This window comes from Jaculus jaculus, chromosome 6, assembly GCF_020740685.1.
Source record: "Jaculus jaculus isolate mJacJac1 chromosome 6, mJacJac1.mat.Y.cur, whole genome shotgun sequence".
NCBI lineage: Eukaryota > Metazoa > Chordata > Mammalia > Rodentia > Dipodidae > Jaculus > Jaculus jaculus.
Window position 1 is genome coordinate 76,801,517 of NC_059107.1, and position 16,690 is coordinate 76,818,206.

The 16,690-nt window shown below is 45.3% G+C and overlaps 1 protein-coding gene across 4 annotated transcripts in view; it reads right to left on the reverse strand.

The window, feature by feature from the left end:
* The window catches only part of Lgals8 (galectin 8), a 30,131-nt gene extending 14,318 nt beyond the window's left edge, over positions 1–15,813 (reverse strand). The window contains exons 1-9 of one of the 4 annotated variants that reach the window (XM_045151610.1): positions 15,715–15,813; positions 13,267–13,417; positions 6,958–7,046; positions 5,551–5,761; positions 3,898–4,017; positions 2,761–2,817; positions 1,669–1,695; positions 1,437–1,574; positions 703–791 (exon numbers count right to left, since the gene is read on the reverse strand). In XM_045151610.1, coding sequence (XP_045007545.1) covers positions 703–791; positions 1,437–1,574; positions 1,669–1,695; positions 2,761–2,817; positions 3,898–4,017; positions 5,551–5,761; positions 6,958–7,046; positions 13,267–13,311 — 776 coding nt within the window. In that variant the 5' untranslated portion in view covers positions 13,312–13,417; positions 15,715–15,813. Of the gene's footprint in view, positions 1–702; positions 792–1,436; positions 1,575–1,668; positions 1,696–2,760; positions 2,818–3,897; positions 4,018–5,550; positions 5,762–6,957; positions 7,047–13,266; positions 13,418–14,346; positions 14,450–15,198; positions 15,342–15,714 lie in introns of those variants that run through there. The other 3 variants (XM_045151612.1, XM_045151611.1, XM_004662189.2) reach the window with 3 other exon arrangements.
* Positions 15,814–16,690: the final 877 nt, after the last annotated feature.

Here is a 16,690-nt window from a genome sequence, read left to right on the forward strand (position 1 = left end):
ACTGGGAACCTAGGGACTCAGAGCTGATGAACCCAGGGACCACTTCAGGCTGCAGAGCTTAGACCCTCCAGGCAAGAGTTCTCTTGTCAGTTTCATGTGTTTCTTTGTTGAAAGCACACTGTTGGTCTAGGAAAACAGCTCTCCTTACAGGCTTTTGGGAGTTCTGAAATCTTTATCATAAGAAACCTTCCTTCCCCACTATCCCATGCAGCACGTGCGTGCACACACAAAGCAGCTTAACCTAGAGGTCCCCTGGGGCTCTATAATGCAGATGGCCTCATAGACAAATGTGCTACCTCTTGGGTTGGAGATATGGCTCAGCAGTTAAGGTACTTACCTCTAGAGCCTAATAACATGGGTTCAATTTCCCAGTATCCACATAAGCCAGATGAACAAAGAGGTATATGCATCTGGAATTCATTGGCTGTGGCTGGAAGACCTGGCATGTCCATGCTCTCTGTTTATGTCTCTGTCAGTCTTCTGTATCTCTCTGTTTGCAAATAATTGTTTTTTTAAGTGCTACCTCTTGTTTGTCCAAAACAGGCCTTTTTCAGAGCTTTTGCCTTCAGTCCAGCTCAGCTACCAGCTCATTCATGGGTTACCCTCCTTGCACTGCCACACTCTCTCCTTTCAGGAAGACATGACTTACAAGGTGCAGGGCAGCAGCAGGCACACATCCACTGGTGAACTAACAACACTGACCTTTTAGCATTTGTATGCACTTCTCCTTTAATGACGATTGTTCGCCCTGGGCCCATGGGAGAGTTCAGCCTTGCTTCAAATGGCAGGCTCTGAAAAGGAGGAACAGTCAAAACCAGGCAACTGCAGGTGGTAAAAGTGCCTTTCTAACACTGGGGAAAGGCTAAAAGCCTGTGACCCCTAAGGAAAGACAGACTTCTCTGCTATGGTCCAGGTGGGTCCCCTGCAGTAGCACTGCACCAGACTTACAAGCACACTCTCAACAACTATGTTTTAAAAAATGGGGGAGCAGGGCGTGGTGGCACACACCTTTAATCCCAGCACCTGGGAGGCAGAAGGAGAAGGATCACCATGAGTTCGAGGTCACCCTGAGACTACATAGCAGATTCCAGGGCAGCCTGGGCTACAGTGAGACCCTCGAAAAACAAAACAACAACAACAAAAATGGGGGCATTGCATGGGTGGCACCTGACACCGTGTGTGCGTGTGTGTGTGTGTGTGTGTGTGTGTGTGTGTGTGTGTGTGTAACGTGCCAGAAGAACCACCAGTGCTTGGGGCTGAAGACAGCACTATATGAATAGGGAAAGCCAACCATGTGAGTGGACAGAGACATATTCCCAGAGGAAATCATGTCTGTAAAGGGATAGCATGCTGGCTTCCACTGGGGTCAGAGTTTACCCACAGGTGATAATTATACCTTATCGTTATACAAAATTAAAACTGTTGGCTCATCAAACCTTTGATAAATAGCTGGTAGGTAGGATTTTGGTGCAAGGCAAAATGTGATCAATAGTTGAGTCTCGGCTCTTGGTGTAGACAGTTCTGGGTACAATTTTAGAAATGTATCCTCTATTACTAGGCTGCAGGAACCAGTTCTACAATAAGGCATGGAAAGAATGGAACTGCCTTCAAGGTTCAGCTCTTCCTTTTCTGGGCCATTTACAAAATGTACAAGCAAAAATTCCTTACCATCTGTGACATGCCAGACTTCTGTACCTGGTGGCAGAGAAGGTAAAATGAGAACAACTTAAAGGAAAGGCTGACATTTTGTCCAAAGCACAACCTGATGTGGCTGGATGTATTGAGCCAGAGCCTGGCCAAGCAGTGCCTGCTCTATTCTGGGTTTGAGCCAGGTACACTGCTTCATGATGGGTGTCTTCGAGCCAGGGAGGCAACATGGGTTGGAACAGAACCCAATAGTCTTGTTCATCTGAAAGCTTTATCCTCACCCACAAACTAATACTTGCTCAAAAGATACAACTTATCCTTCTGGAAACCCCCAAATGCTGAGTTAATACTTGTGGGTATTGTGCTGAGAGGGGCAAGGTTTTGCTTTCTCCATTGAGAACAGCACAGAGGTAATTTTCATTTTTTTAATTATTTTATTTATTTGAGAGAGAGAGAGAGGGAGAAAGAGGGAGAGGGGCAGTGATAATGGGTTCACCAGGGCCTCCAGCTACTGCAAAGGAACTCCAGATGCATGCGCTACCTTGTGCATCTGGATCAAGTGGATCCTGGGGAATTGAACCTAGGTCCTTTGCCTTTCAGGCAAGCGTCTTAAACACTAAGCCATCTCTCCAGCCTGTAATTTTCATTTTCATTTTCTTTTTTTTTTTTTTGAGATAGTGTCTCACTCTAAACCAGGCTGACCTGAAACTCACAGGGATCCTCCTACCTCAGTCAATCCTCCTACCTCAGCTACAGCTCACCACACCTGGTAGAGATAATTTTTAAACTTTACTTGTTCCCATAGGGGAGAGAGCAAGAAGTTCATTTGCAATGCACCTACTGATAATCAAAATTTAAATATCTCACACTAGTACTGCTCAACAGGTCAGAGTGACAGGGTGTTTTTTACATGACACCACAAGATGGTGGTCATTTAAAATGACAGGTAACATGTCAGTGAAAATAGTCTACATATGTGCTGTATCTCAGTTCTTAAATGATCACTTCTATCCTGACCTCATATTAAAAACAATTCTGAAGAACAAAGTCTATCCCATGGAGGACAACTAGGACATTTTAAAACTGTTGGTTCATGGAGAAGTTAATACTTACATTCTCTCTACTTATCTCCGCCAGTCCCAGAGTAGATGTCTCTGTACTTTGTAAATCCTGCAGAAAAGATATCACAGGTTAATTTTAGCATACATCAGATTATATTTTCAAAATATTATCTGTTTAATATCTCAAAAATTATCAATGATACTTATGATAGTTTGAATGTTTGGCCCCACAGACTCAGTCTTTTTTTTTGGGGGGGGGGGGTTTCGAGGTAGGGTCTCATTCTAGCCTAAGCTGACCTGGAATTCACTATGTAGTCTCAGGGTGGCCTTGAACTCATAGTGATTCACCTACCTCTGCCTCCCGAGTGCTGGGATTAAAGACGTGAGCCACCACCCCCAGCAACTCAATCACTTTTCATTAAACTTCTTACTTGAGCCCTAGCAGGCAGATTCCTGCTGGGGGTGTGAGGGGATGTCACTGGGGGTGGATTTGAGTCCAGCCCTACTAGGTATGTGCAGAGCAGTTTGAGCTCTGGCTGTTGGTGGTATCTCTGTTGGATCTATAAAAGGAAGCCAGCTTCTTCTACCATTGATGGAACTTCCCCTGGGCTCTTTAAGTCTGAGAAAAATACCTTCCTCCCATAAACTGTGTCTGGCTGGATGTTTGTCCTAGCAACTAGATGATGACTATAACAACTATACATGAAAAAATTACAGAAAATTATAAGCCAAATATCCATTTAACATTGGGCTCCCCGCTGAACTGGCAAACAGTCAAAAGAATAAGATCTAATATTAACAACATAAGCAGCAGAGCACACCTGCTGAGAATACAAACTTAGCATGTCTGGGGACAAGTTAGCAGTGTCTAAGAAACTTTCAATACTTAGACATTCCGCTTCTAGAAAACTGACAGAAATACTTATTTTCCCATGTAAAGGAAATACACCATATTTAACTAAAAAGGGATTCATTTTGCTACACTCATTGTAGGGTGGAGATCCCACAGAAAAAACCCTGGCCACTGAGCAGCACCTGACCAGTGTGAAATTGTCACATCTGAGAAATCAGTACTCAAATGAGAGAGGCAGTTATATTACTTCTATCTCAGTGAAAGAATTTTTCTACAGTTTGTCTGATGGAATGGTAGAAAACATGGTCCAAACGGCCCCTTAGGAAGGATACTCACTGAGCTGAAGCTAAACCCAATGGAGTGAATATTCACTTTTCCATAAATGCCCAGTGTGTCTATTTTCTCAGGGTCAATCCTGTGGGCATAGAGCAGGGTATGTTTTCCATTCACAGCCACCTGGATGGATACAGAGGCAAGGACCCCAAAACACAGTTAAAATATCAACTCTGAATCTAAATATTTCCCTAGGGGCTGAAGGAGTAGCTCAGAGGTAGACCACTTGCCTAACATGTGTAAAGCCCTAGGTTTCATCACCAGCACCACATAGATAAATAGATATTTATTTCTGTAAGTTTAACTTTATACCTTTTCCCACAGGTGTCTTGCTTACATCTGACCAAAATGCCTGAAAACAACTTTCTGTGTTTCTGACCTGACAGCATGCCTGAGCCATTTCACCTCAGACAAGTATAGACATTTGGGAATATGTGTGCTATACATGTGTGTACCTGTGCATGCCCAGGAGACACCCATGTTGAGGGGCCCCCCAAGCCTCCCCACCCACTAGGCCTGGAGGATTGGGAAACCAGAATAAGCTCTGATGTCCTACTGCCCCTATCATCCATGCAGAACACACTGTAACAGAGCCTACCTGTGTGAGAGACACCTAAGTGAGTGTTCGAGTTTGCTAAGTAAATACACATGGTGATTTTTCTGACTCATCTAGGACTCTCCTTTCTTTTCTATGAATGAGAAAGACCTCACACTCAGTGGGCTCACTGGGTGTGAGGGATGATAAAGTAGCTTCTGTGAGTTCTCAGCAGAGTGCTAGGCATAGGACAGGGCACGTGTCTCCTCCATCTCTCCAAATGCCAGGTGCCATGGCAGGGTCCATAAGGGAAACAGGCAGCACACAGTAGGGCCTCTCAGTTAAAGAGTTAAAAACCCTACATACAACCAGTGCAAGAAGACAAGGACAACTGTACTGACCAAGGCTCTGAAAGGCAGAAGGGCAAAGGCAGTGGGGCTTAAGAAGCTTAGGGGATCAGTGACCCCAGGACAGAAGGACTTACAGCAAGATACCAAGATGTGAACACCCTCACTGAAGCCACAGAAGCCTGCAAGACTCCATGGGCATCAAGGCCAGCATGGGGAGAGCTTCTAGAGCCAAATTCAACCTCATGTGCACCCCCAAGGGACAGAGCATTCTAGGAAGACAGTGGCTGCATTCACCATAACCCCAGAACTTATGGTGAGACTTCCTAAGTCCTTTCCCAAGGCACACCTGTCCATGTGTATGTAGATTTCCCCACACTTTGGGTGGTGGTCTTAACTCACTCTTCTAAAACTGGCATGATCATGTATCAGTTCAAAATTCAGTCCTGCTTGGAGAAATAGCACCTAAGAAGGGGATGTAGCCCAGTGGAAGAGCACTTGCCTGGCACGTGAAAGGCCCAGGGTTCAATACCTTAGCACCACAAGACAAAGAAAAAAAAAAAGCATGAAACATGACCTGATAAGACGTGGCCACACTGGACTTGTTTCCCCATGTGGCCACCAAGGGCAGGGTGGTGCCTGGCACACAATCAGGCACTTGCCTCCTGTAGCCTGAGTGTGAGGTGCTAGGGGCAGCTTCTCTGTGTTATGCGAAGGCTCCCTGGACCTCACTCTGGCTAATGAGGACCGCCCCATCCCCTCTCTATTACTCACCTGGAATTTGTTCTTTAGCACCATGATCACAATCTCAAATGACTTTTCTTTTTGGAAGGGCATGTCATAGGTGATCTCCTCCCAGCCCCATTTCTCATTTGTCAGAGTGTTGCAAACAATGCAATTGGTTCTTTTGAAACGAGGGTTAAAGTGGAAGACCACATCAGCACGAGGCTTCAGGCTGCTGCCATGCTGCAAGTCCACCTGGAATCTGGGTGGGGCAGAGCAGGACCACATGAGCCTTCAAAGTTAACCCATAGGGAAAGCCGGCCACCTCCACCCAGGTGAATAGCTAGCCCTTATGCCCTCACACACTGGGCCTAGGGGGGGCAGATGCGTTGTCTTCTTCTCGTTATACAGCACAAGCCTGAGCGGGGTCCAAACAGGGCTAGAATAAGAACCTCCCTTTCCCAACTGCTGATAGCCGGGGCTCTCTTTGTGGTTATAGACTGCTGTTGAATGGAAGTACCAGGAAAACTTCTGGCACCTGCTCTTCACCCACCACTGCTCCACCCCATCCTATCCCACCACACACATACAGCTAGCCTCTCAAAGCATGGAAGTGAAGCTGGACTTCTAGCTGTGAGGACCCTAAACAAGGGGCCTCCCCTGAGGCCACACAAGTTGGGAACTAATGGACCTGATTTCAAAGCTCAGGTCTCAGTGAGCTCATTTCCATCTTATTTAAATCAGTGGTAGGGGTGTCAGAAGCCCTGACACAACCTATGATGGTCAATCTTCTTTGGCAACTTGACTGGACTTAGAATTACCTAGGAGGCACAGCTTGGGGTGTGTGTGAGAGGGTTTCCAAAAGGTCTAACTGATGTGGGAAGGACTACACTGGATGTGGGTGGCACCATCCCATAGTCTGGGTCCTGGACTGAACGAAAAGGAGAAAGTAAGCTGAGCACCAGTACTCTCTCTCTGCTTCCTAAATACAAACATGACGTGATCAGCTGCCTCATGCTCCTGCAGCCACATGTACAAGCACTCTCACCACCATGCCTTACCCACCATGATGGACTTCAGACTGTGAGCTAAAATAAACCCTTTCTTCCTTGTTTTTCTAAGGCATTTTGTCATAGCAACAAGAAAGAAACTAATATATCCAGAGTTTGTACCCAAAGCAGGCACTCAGTAAAGCTAATGAGACTTTCTTAAGAGATATTGTGGGAATGTTAGACAATGTCAAGATTTCTTCAGTCAGTGGACACTATGACAATACTGAAGTCAGACTTGTAGCATGAAATTAACCCAATAATCTTCATCCTATTACTCCTCATCTGCTCAGCACTGTGATGGGTCCAGAAATAAAGCAACTCAAGCCTCAAAACATCAAAATGACATCTCCTCGATCTGCTGTTTTCCATTCCACAATCACGAGGAGCAACTGATAGCTGATCTCACCTGTCCACATCACTTGGAACATGCCCACGAATTACAATCAGAGATCCGGGCTTCAACTGCTCAGAAATGGTGCCAACATAGGGGATCACCTAAGGGAAAGAAATTTAACAAATGACTATTTTTACCAGCTGGTCAAGAAGTATACACATGTGCGTTAGTGGCATGCAGCCTCTGTGGTAACCAACTGTTCTCTGATTGGACATAAGACCTGCTCAGAGGGAGAGATCTCATATCTGGCACTGGAAACCAACTCAGAATCCCATGGTCTGGAAACTCAGACTTCAGAGAGAAGCCCTCACTGCTCTCCAGAGAAGAGAAGTGAGCTTGCACAACAACAACAACAAAATCTCTCAGACTGGAGAGATGGCTTAGTGGTTAAGGCATTTGCCTGCAAAGCTAGAGGAACCCAGTTCAACTCTCCAGGACCCACATAAGCCAGATCCACAAGAGGGCATAGGCATCTAGAGTTCATTTGCAGTGGCTGGAGGCCCCGGTGTGCCCATTCTCTCTCTTTCTCCTTTCTCTCTCTCAAAAAAAAATGCATGCATGCATGCATGCGTGCGTGCGTGCGTACGTACGTACGTACGTACGTACGTACATACATACATACATACATACATAAATACATATATATATATATGTGTGTATATATATATATGAAATATCTTAAATAAATTTGCATACCCCCTTTAACCCGAGCTGTTTTCACTCTTGTTTGGAGAATCTGCTTCATTTTACAGATGGCAGAGAAAATGGAGGTGAACCAAGATCCATCAGTAAAACAAGAAGATAACTGACTACCCACCATAAGACATGCCAGGGCCTGGGAGAAACTGCAGAGGAAGTTGCAACTGTTCTTACTGATAGTCTGACAACTAGTACCAGAGCAATGGTGACAGATACAGTGAACAATCAAAACCTATCAAAGCAGAAATCCATACGCTACAGAGAACTTAACACTGAATCAGACTGCCAGCAAGCCTGCTATGGCTAAGGGAACATTGGAGAAGAGGGGGCAGAAAGATTGTAAGAGCCACAGAATAGGTAGGAATACCCTAAGAAACAGTCCCCCTGCAACCCCACAGGGAATGACTGAGGTCTTCATGACCCCACAGTGAATACCATAACCCCACTGAAGAGTGCCCCTAACAGGAGCTGGGGTGAGGGGATAAGAGTATAACCTGTGGACTGGAGAGATGGTTTAGCAGTTAAGGCACTTGCCTGCAAAGCCCAAGGACCCAGGTTCTATTCCCCAATATGCAAGTAAGCCAAATGCACATGGTGGTACATGCGATTGGAGTTCATTACAGTGGCCAGAGGCCCTGGTATGCCCATTCTTTCTTATTCACTTAAATAAGCAAACAAACCCAACTTAAAATAGAGTATCACCTGTTATATATAAAATTAAAAAAAATTAAAGTATATTTATATAAACAAAATCACAAAGCAATTATAACCAAACATGGTGACTGGTACATTTAAAATATATATATATATATTATTTGAGAGAGAGAGAATAGATGTGCCAGGGCCTCCTAGATACCACAAATGAATTCTAGACACAGCCTCCTTGTACACCTGGCTTACATGAGTCCTGGGGAATCAAACTTGGGTCCTTTGGCTTCACAGGCAAGTGTCTTAACTAATAAGCCATCTCTCTAGCCCAAAGACTACATTTTTAAAGCCTGCACACAAATCTTCTGAGGAGTCAACATTTTCAGTCATCTTCACTGTTTAAACAATTCATGGAATGTAGTTCAGTGCTAGAATACTTGCCTGGCAGGCACAAGGCTCTAAATTTAAAACCTAGCACCAGGAGGGAATGAAAGAAAAGGAGGGGAAGAGGTAGTAGAGAGGGAAAACAAGGAGGCACTCTCCACCTTTTTGTTTCTGAGACGGGATCTCTCACTTGCCTGAACTAGCCAAGCAGACCAGAAAGCCCCAGAGACCCCCTGTTTCTGCTTCCCAAACATCAGAAAGCTATCACATAGGTTCTGGGAATTGGACTCAGGTCCTCATGTTTGCAAAGTAAGCACTTTACCAACTTAACTATCTCCCCATATCCTGCTTGGTGGTTATTTATTCAATACCTGCTGTATGCATGTAATTAGATAGACAATAAGTAGAAAGAAGCCTGAAGACCTATCCATAAAGCTCATGTTATAGTTGGGGAGAGGCCTGCACTGTGGCTCCGGGGTAGAACCTTGCCTAGTATTCACAAGGCCCTGGTTTCAATCTCCAACAGCACCAAAAACAGTAAAATAATTATGGAAAAATCAGATGCCCAAAAAGAACCCATTAGAATCAAAAGTAGGTAGCCATTTAGCTGTTATAACCAGGGCTCATTTTCCATATCTAGAAGATGGTATCTGAAAAAAAAAAACGAGGCCTCAACAAGGGTAAGGACATGTGACACTGTCCCCAGAACCCCCAGCTCAGACCTGGAGTTAGAACTAGGGACAAAAGCCACACAGATGCAGTATTCAATGGCAAGGAGATGGCAGCCACATCTAGAGGCAGAGAAGTGGTGGCAATGGGAATATGACCAGTGCCACATGCCACCTGTATCCAGTGGGAACAACAGAGATCTTGGTGGGGAAGTCTTACAGCATGATCTGTGGCTATGTGATCTACAAGCCTGGTTCCTTGGTCCTGTTAGAGGTTCTGACATCACTCAGGATCATTTAAGAAATTCCTTTCCTGCTTATAGTTGGCTTGTTTCTTGCAAGTACAAGCACTGACCAATTCAGTCCTATCTTAAACAAGAGGACAGGAGGACGTGTCATTACCATTCACTGAAGGGGTGGTCCTGAAACTCCTCCACCTCCCTTCAGGCAGCCTCCTCCTAGATGTCTGTCAGCCCTTCGTGCCCAAAGGATTCAGGACTAAAATCATCTTTCTTCTGAAGACATTTCTCCCTATTTTTAACTTACCAGGTGGACCTCTCAAGGCAGCATCCTTTGAAATAACTCTTGTTTTGCTCTCCTCTCCTGCTGTTCTTCCCACATCCAGTGTCCCTGCTACCAACCCTAGATCATGTCCCTATCACTTCTCTTGCTTATTGAAAGCAGTCTGTTGCTAATGGACACCATTTATATATTACTCCAAAGTTAGATCCAAGCTGGGCATGGTGGTATACACCTGTAATCCCAACATTAAGACGGCTGAGGCAGAAGGATCAAGAGTTCAAGGCCAGGAGGTGACGAAATGACTCAGTAGTACAGTGCTTACACATAAGCATGACGACCTGAGTCTAGATCCCAGCACCCATGTGAAATCCTGAGTGGCATAACATGTACCTGTATTTCCAGCACTAGGAAGGCAAAAGCAAGAGGACCTCTGGGGCTTGTTTATTTGAGATAGGGTCTTGTGAGCTCCAGGCCATCCCAAAGCTCATTACATAGCTTGAACAGGCCTTGAACTTCTTATTCTCCTGCCTGTACCTTCCAAGTGATAAGATTTGGCTTTCAAAATCTTATTGAGTTTGGAATTTTTTGAGATAAAAGTCTTATGTATCCCAGGCAGGTCTTGAGCTTGCTATACAGCCTAAGATGACCTTGAACTCCTACTGCCTCAGCCTCCAAGAGCAAGGATCATAGGCATACATGCACCATTATGGCTCACAGTTCATATTTAAAATGTTAAACAGGGATGAGAAGTAAAGATATTCCAGTAGATAACTTGAAAATGAGACAAATGAAGGCAAAGCCTCAGTGGCTTCAGAGACAAAGGTGGACACAAAGGTGTCAACATGGCAGGCCTGACTGCTCCCCTGGAAAGGCCCCCTGGAGGGGGCTGGGCCCTGGCTGGGGCATATAGCTGAGTTTCCAAGAACACACCACCTCCCTAGAGAACAGGCTGGTTCCTGTACCTGCGCTGCTTCAGTGCCTGCTTGTCTCTGGGAGTCTGGAATGCTTCTAAGTGTAGGCAGACAGTGTCTACGAGAGCAACCCTAAGCAGCACATACCAGAGAGCTTTCCTGGCTGGCAGACAATGCTCTACATGGTTGTCACACTCATTGCGGGCATCAAAGAAAACTTGGAATTTGTGCCAGGCTCCCCCTGGACTCTGACCTGGGCCTATTTTCTGGCTGGACTGCGCCATACCCTTCTGGTGCAATAAATCACACCACGACCACAACATCATGCTGGTGAGTCATCTGTGCAAAGTGTGGCCTGGAGGAACTCCGAAAAGGTGAAAAGAGAAAAAGACTGAACATCTTTTAGTATCAAGTAATGTTAATGTTGATGAGTGAATTTAAGTAGTTTAAATTCTACATAGCTTCTTAGCCAGCTAGCAATTAATGGTGTGGTGTACTGTATTTGGGAAGCTGAGTTAGAACTGCTAAAAGTTGGGGGCCAACTTGGGCTACAACACAACACATCCTTCTCTATTTTTTTTTGGTTTTTCGAGGTAGGGTCTCACTCTAGCTCAGACTAACCTGGAATTCACTATGTAGACTCAGGTGGCCTTGAACTCATGGAGATCCTCCTACCTCTGCCTCCCAGATGCTAGGATTAAAGGTGTGCACCACCATGCCCGGCTTTATTTTATTTTTTTTTTAGAGAGAGAGAGAATTGGCATGCTAGGGTTTCAGCCACTGAAATCAAACTCCAGATGCTTGCACCACCTAGTGGGCATGTGCAACCTTGCACTTGCCTCACTTTGTGTGTCCTGCTTACATGGGATCTGGAGAGTTGAACATGGGTCCTTAGGCTTTGCGAGAAGTGCCTTAACTGCTAAGCCATCCTTCTAGCCCAAGGGATTTTAATCTATAAATTTTCTAGCTAACATTTAAAATAAGGAGTCTTTGTGATAAAGGGTAGAAGTGAACAGACTAACTTGAATTAGATTTAGTAACTCAGAAGGCTGAGTCACGAGGACTGCTATGAGTTTGAGGCCATCTTGGCTATACTGTAAGACTCTGGGGGAAAAGAAAAGCATAACCTGGTCCTCCATTTTATCCTCCATTGTGGTGGCTTGATTCTGGTGTCTCCCATAAACTTAGTTGTTCTGAAATCTAGGGTCTCAGCTGATGCAGATTTGGGAATTAATGCCTCCTGGAGGCAGTGTGTTGTTTGGGGAAGGCTTATGGGTATTATAACCAGTTTCTCCTTGCCAGTGTCTGGCACACTTTCTTGTTGCTATTATCCATTTTATGTTGGCCAGGGGGTGATGTCCACTCTCTGCTCATGCCATTGTTTTCCCCTGCCATCATGGAGCTTGCACTTGAGTCTATAAGCCAAAGTAAATCCTTTTTCCCCAAAAGCTGCTCTCTTGGTTGGGTGATTTCTGCCAGCAATGCGAACCTAACTGCAACATCAACCTTGAGCTAAGATGACACCCTTTGGCAGGGAAAATTTTTTTTTTAATCTTTATAGAAATCCTTAAGATTTTTTTTTTTTAACTTAATTACAAGCAGAGAGAGAGAGGAGAGAGAGAGAGAATGGGCACGCCATGGCTTCCATCCATTGCAAACAGACTCCAGATGCACGTTCCACATCTGATTTTACATAAGAACTGGGGAATTAAACTCAGGTCATTAGGCTTTGTAGGCAAGTGCCTTAACTGCTAAGCCATCTCTCCAGTACACCCGCCCACCCACACACACTTGAGATTTTTTTTTTGATAACAACATATGCAAAAAAACTTTACATGTCTCACTGATGTCAAATTTTGTAAGTCCTCCCTTTTAAACTTATTATCATGGAAGGTCATTTCTCCAAAACCTGAATTTGAATTCGTTTGGCTGTAATCCATTCACAGTGATGTTAAAAGTGTGTGTGTGTGGGGGGGGGAGGGTTATAGCTACTAGGAAATTAACAAAAACCTGAACTCACACACACTAACAAGACAGGTATAGGGCTTTACTTCCATGACTTTTGCATCCCTATTGCCCAAAAGGCCCCTAGGGAGCTATCAAGAAAGGAGCTGCCCTATCTCAGACCTCCATTTACACAGCATGGTCAGATTAAATGGAACCCAGACAATTGTAAAGAGTCTTGCCAGCACATAAAACTAAAACCAGTTCTTTACTGACAAGATGTGTTCTGCATTTTCTAGCAATTAGTCACTCCGAAGTTCTTAACAGCAGCCTGAACTAGATAAGATATTTTACATATTCTCCCACCACTGCTCTTGATATTTTCCCTGCTCCAGGATAAAGCAGTGTTGGAAAAGTATTGGGACAGCTGAGACATCAACTTCTTGTTCATTTACAGTGGCAAAAGGCCTTGACACGCCCATGTTCACTCACTCACTCCCTCTCTTCTTGCAAATAAATAAAAAACTGTTTTAAAAATTAGTTACCGGGTTATAGATGATATTTTGCAAGTTGTTCAATGACAGCATCATTCTTTTCCAGCTTATTGAGTTTACTGATTGGAGACTGTCCTCTGCATACAAAGCTTTAACTAAGTTTCATTTGAATGTTACTCAGATCAAAACCAAGGTACTTGCCCTGTGTAAAATTAAACAGAAGCAAAGAAAAACAAGTATGCATCACTTTTCTTCATATTATGTATGTAAATCATGTTATTTTACTGATACCAAATAATAGAATGTTTAGTATAATAAAAGACCTAATTTACAATTTTACTAGTGTACTTATATGTTAGATAATTTTGGATTAAGAATGCAGGAAGTATTTTAAAAATACATAAGTAGAAATTTTTACCTGGAGCTAGCTTACTGTTAAAATTAGTTGCCGGTAATCCCAGCCACTTAAGGGGCTGACACAGAAGGGTCACAAGTCGGATGCCAGCCTCAGCTATTTAGCAAGTCCCTTTTTCAAAATAATCTTTTAAAGGGCTAGGGGTGTAGCTGAGTAGAGAGTTTACATAGCATGCATGAAGCCTTGGGCTCCATCCCCAGAACTGTAAGAACAAAATAGGAGCTAGGAGGTCAGTGGTAGAACACCCGCTTAACATGCTTGAAGCCCTGGGTTTACTCCTCAGTGAAGGACTTAGCAAACATACCCTGGACAGATACCAGGGGGTTTGCCCAGAGATAGCACACTTGCAGACAAACTGGGGCCACAGTCTGCCCAGAGATAATCAGTTGTCTGCCAATCTCCCTAGTCCCACCACCATCTTAGGCCACAAGAAGCCACTTGACTTACCACCCAGAAAAACTAAAATAAATGTAGACAGCTTGCAGTTCAGACAGCTTGCAGCCCCCACATCCTCACTTCCCCCTTCATTTTTCAGCTAGAATGTCCTTACCCCGAGGCTAATAAAACCTCCCAACACATGCCACTCAGTGCACACTCTTGTTCCCAGGGTCATAGTGGTGTGGAACCTGGGGCATCAACCTCTCAGGCCCTCCACTCTAAATAAAACCTGTTCCTTGCTGTTGAGATGCCTATTAGTCTCCTCCTTCCAAACTTGCCTCCAAACTGTTTCCTCAAACTCAGCACCAAAAACAAAACAAAAGGGATTCCAGAAGTGTAGCTTAGTGGTAGAAAGTTTGCTGAAGGTCATGGGCTCGATTCCTAGTACCAAAAAACACAACATTAACAGCAAATACTAATCACACAGTTCTATACAACTATCAGAAATATAAACAACTTTTCCTGTTCATAAAAGGAGAATAATAACAGTATTCTCACAGTGAGTTTGTTCTGAGAATTAAGAGTTAATAGTGGAAAAATACTCAACGTATGCTATCTTTTTTATTCTCTGAGCTAGGGACTGAACTCAGTGTTTCCTAACAAGTGTTCTACCACTAAGCTACAGCCTCAGCCACTAGATGGTATTAATAGCAAAGACTTCTCTTCCTCTTCCAAATTAATTAAGTCCAATCCCTTCAATACACTATACAATTTTATGCTTTGCTAGGGGGAATGGGGATAAGCATGACCTACGTTCTTAGAGATAAAAGTTCCCCTAAATGCTGCATTGAATCGCTCTAGGGAAGATGTGGTAACTCCAAGCACAATTTAAAGGCAACCGAAACTAGAACTTCCTGCAATTTACTTCCGGCAATTTTGTCAGGCTGTACGTGTAGCACAAACCAAACCTATTAGTTTTTGTTGAGAGGAGAAAAAAAAATGCATGTTTACAACCCAAAATACAACACTAGTGTGTGTCATTAATTCCCACGATAGTCAAAACCTCAGAGCTTTAGTTCTGTCCCGGGAACTTCAGGAACACAAACCAGAGCAGAAAGGAGAAAACTACATCCATAATTTACGTCCTGACCAGACAGTGATCCAAAGAGCCCTAGGCTGGCATTACCTACCAGTCCCCGAAGTCTCCAGACAGGCAAGCCCCTTTGTCGTCCTAACTCAGAGGAGCCACCACTTAAATTTTAGGACGATCCCCAAATTCCCTAAGAGCCGCGTCTCCTCCCCATGTTCAACACTGCGGTCAGATGACTCAGCACCCGGGCGTGCGCGTCTGGAGGGAGACCAGCGGAGCTCGGTCCCTTCACCCTCCGGGGCCTGTCACTGCCATGGGGAAGGACACGTGCCCCTGCTCGCTCTCTCGGCTGGCAGCGCGGCGACACCCCAGGGCGCTCGGCCTGCGGCGGGCAAGGCCGGCGGGAGCACCCGGACCTCGGCCGACCCTCCCTCCCCGGCACTGCAGCTGCTGCTCGGCCGCGACCCCGGGCGCCGCTAGGACGGCCTGCGGGACAGGCGGAGTGCCCAGACAGTCCCGTCGCTCCAGCTCCCCTTCAGGGACAGCAAGTCCCCATCCCTCCCAGCCCTGGGCAGCCGCGACCATGGCCTCTGCCGCCACCCCACGTCGCTGTCACCTGGACTCAGCTCCGCGCGGCGTTGGCAGGCGCTCTGCCCGGAGCTCACTGTCCACCGCAGGGCGCAGTCCGCAGCCCCCACCCGGCGTCAGCGGCGCCTACGGGAAGAGAGGGGGGTCAATCAGAATCCACTTCCGGGTTTGCGGATCCTGGCCCGGTGTCTTGCAACCATTGCGAAAAGTGCAGAAAGGGTCGAGGATAAAGTGTGCGTCTGGAGAGTTTGGGCCTCGGGTGCCCTGGATCCGAGGCTGGACGGCGCATGAGGCGCTAACCCCCCACGGAGGAGCCAGTCCAGCCAGCCGGCCTGCAGACCCCAGCCCCATTCCGAGCAGCGACCTGGCCATGCTGCCCTGTGGGCCCCTCGACCCTTATTTGGTGCTGAAGTTAGACTCCCCCCCAGGAATCAAAGTGGTACACAATTCTGAACATACTAGATGCTCATTAAATAACTTCTCATCAGGAGCCCACAGTGGTTGATCCCTTTGACCACAAATATCACAAGGACAAATAAAGGCTGGCTGGTCTGCTTACTTAGGTTTGATATATTAGGAACCTCAAAGTTCTCGTCTTCTGTACTGGACCTTTATCCACATTTGTTTTGTTTTGTTTTTTTAATATATTTTATTTATTTATTTAAGAGAGAGACAGAGAGAATGGGCGCTCTAGGGCCTCCAGCCACTGCAAATGAACTCCAGACGTATGCGATCTCTTGTGCATGTGGCTTAAGTGGATCCTGGTGAGTCGAACCGGGATCCTTTGGCTTTGTAGGCAAATGCCTTAAGTACAAAGCCATCTCTTCAGCCCCCACATTTGTTTTTGAAAGACATGTTTGATGTCACCACGTGGCTTTCTTTGAGGAATTCATTACACACTCACTCCATACTAGCAAACTCATGTTCTGATCATTGTCACCTTCTCTCCTCTTTATCCATTTTTTAAAATTATTTTTATTTATTTACAAGACAGAGAGAGAGCT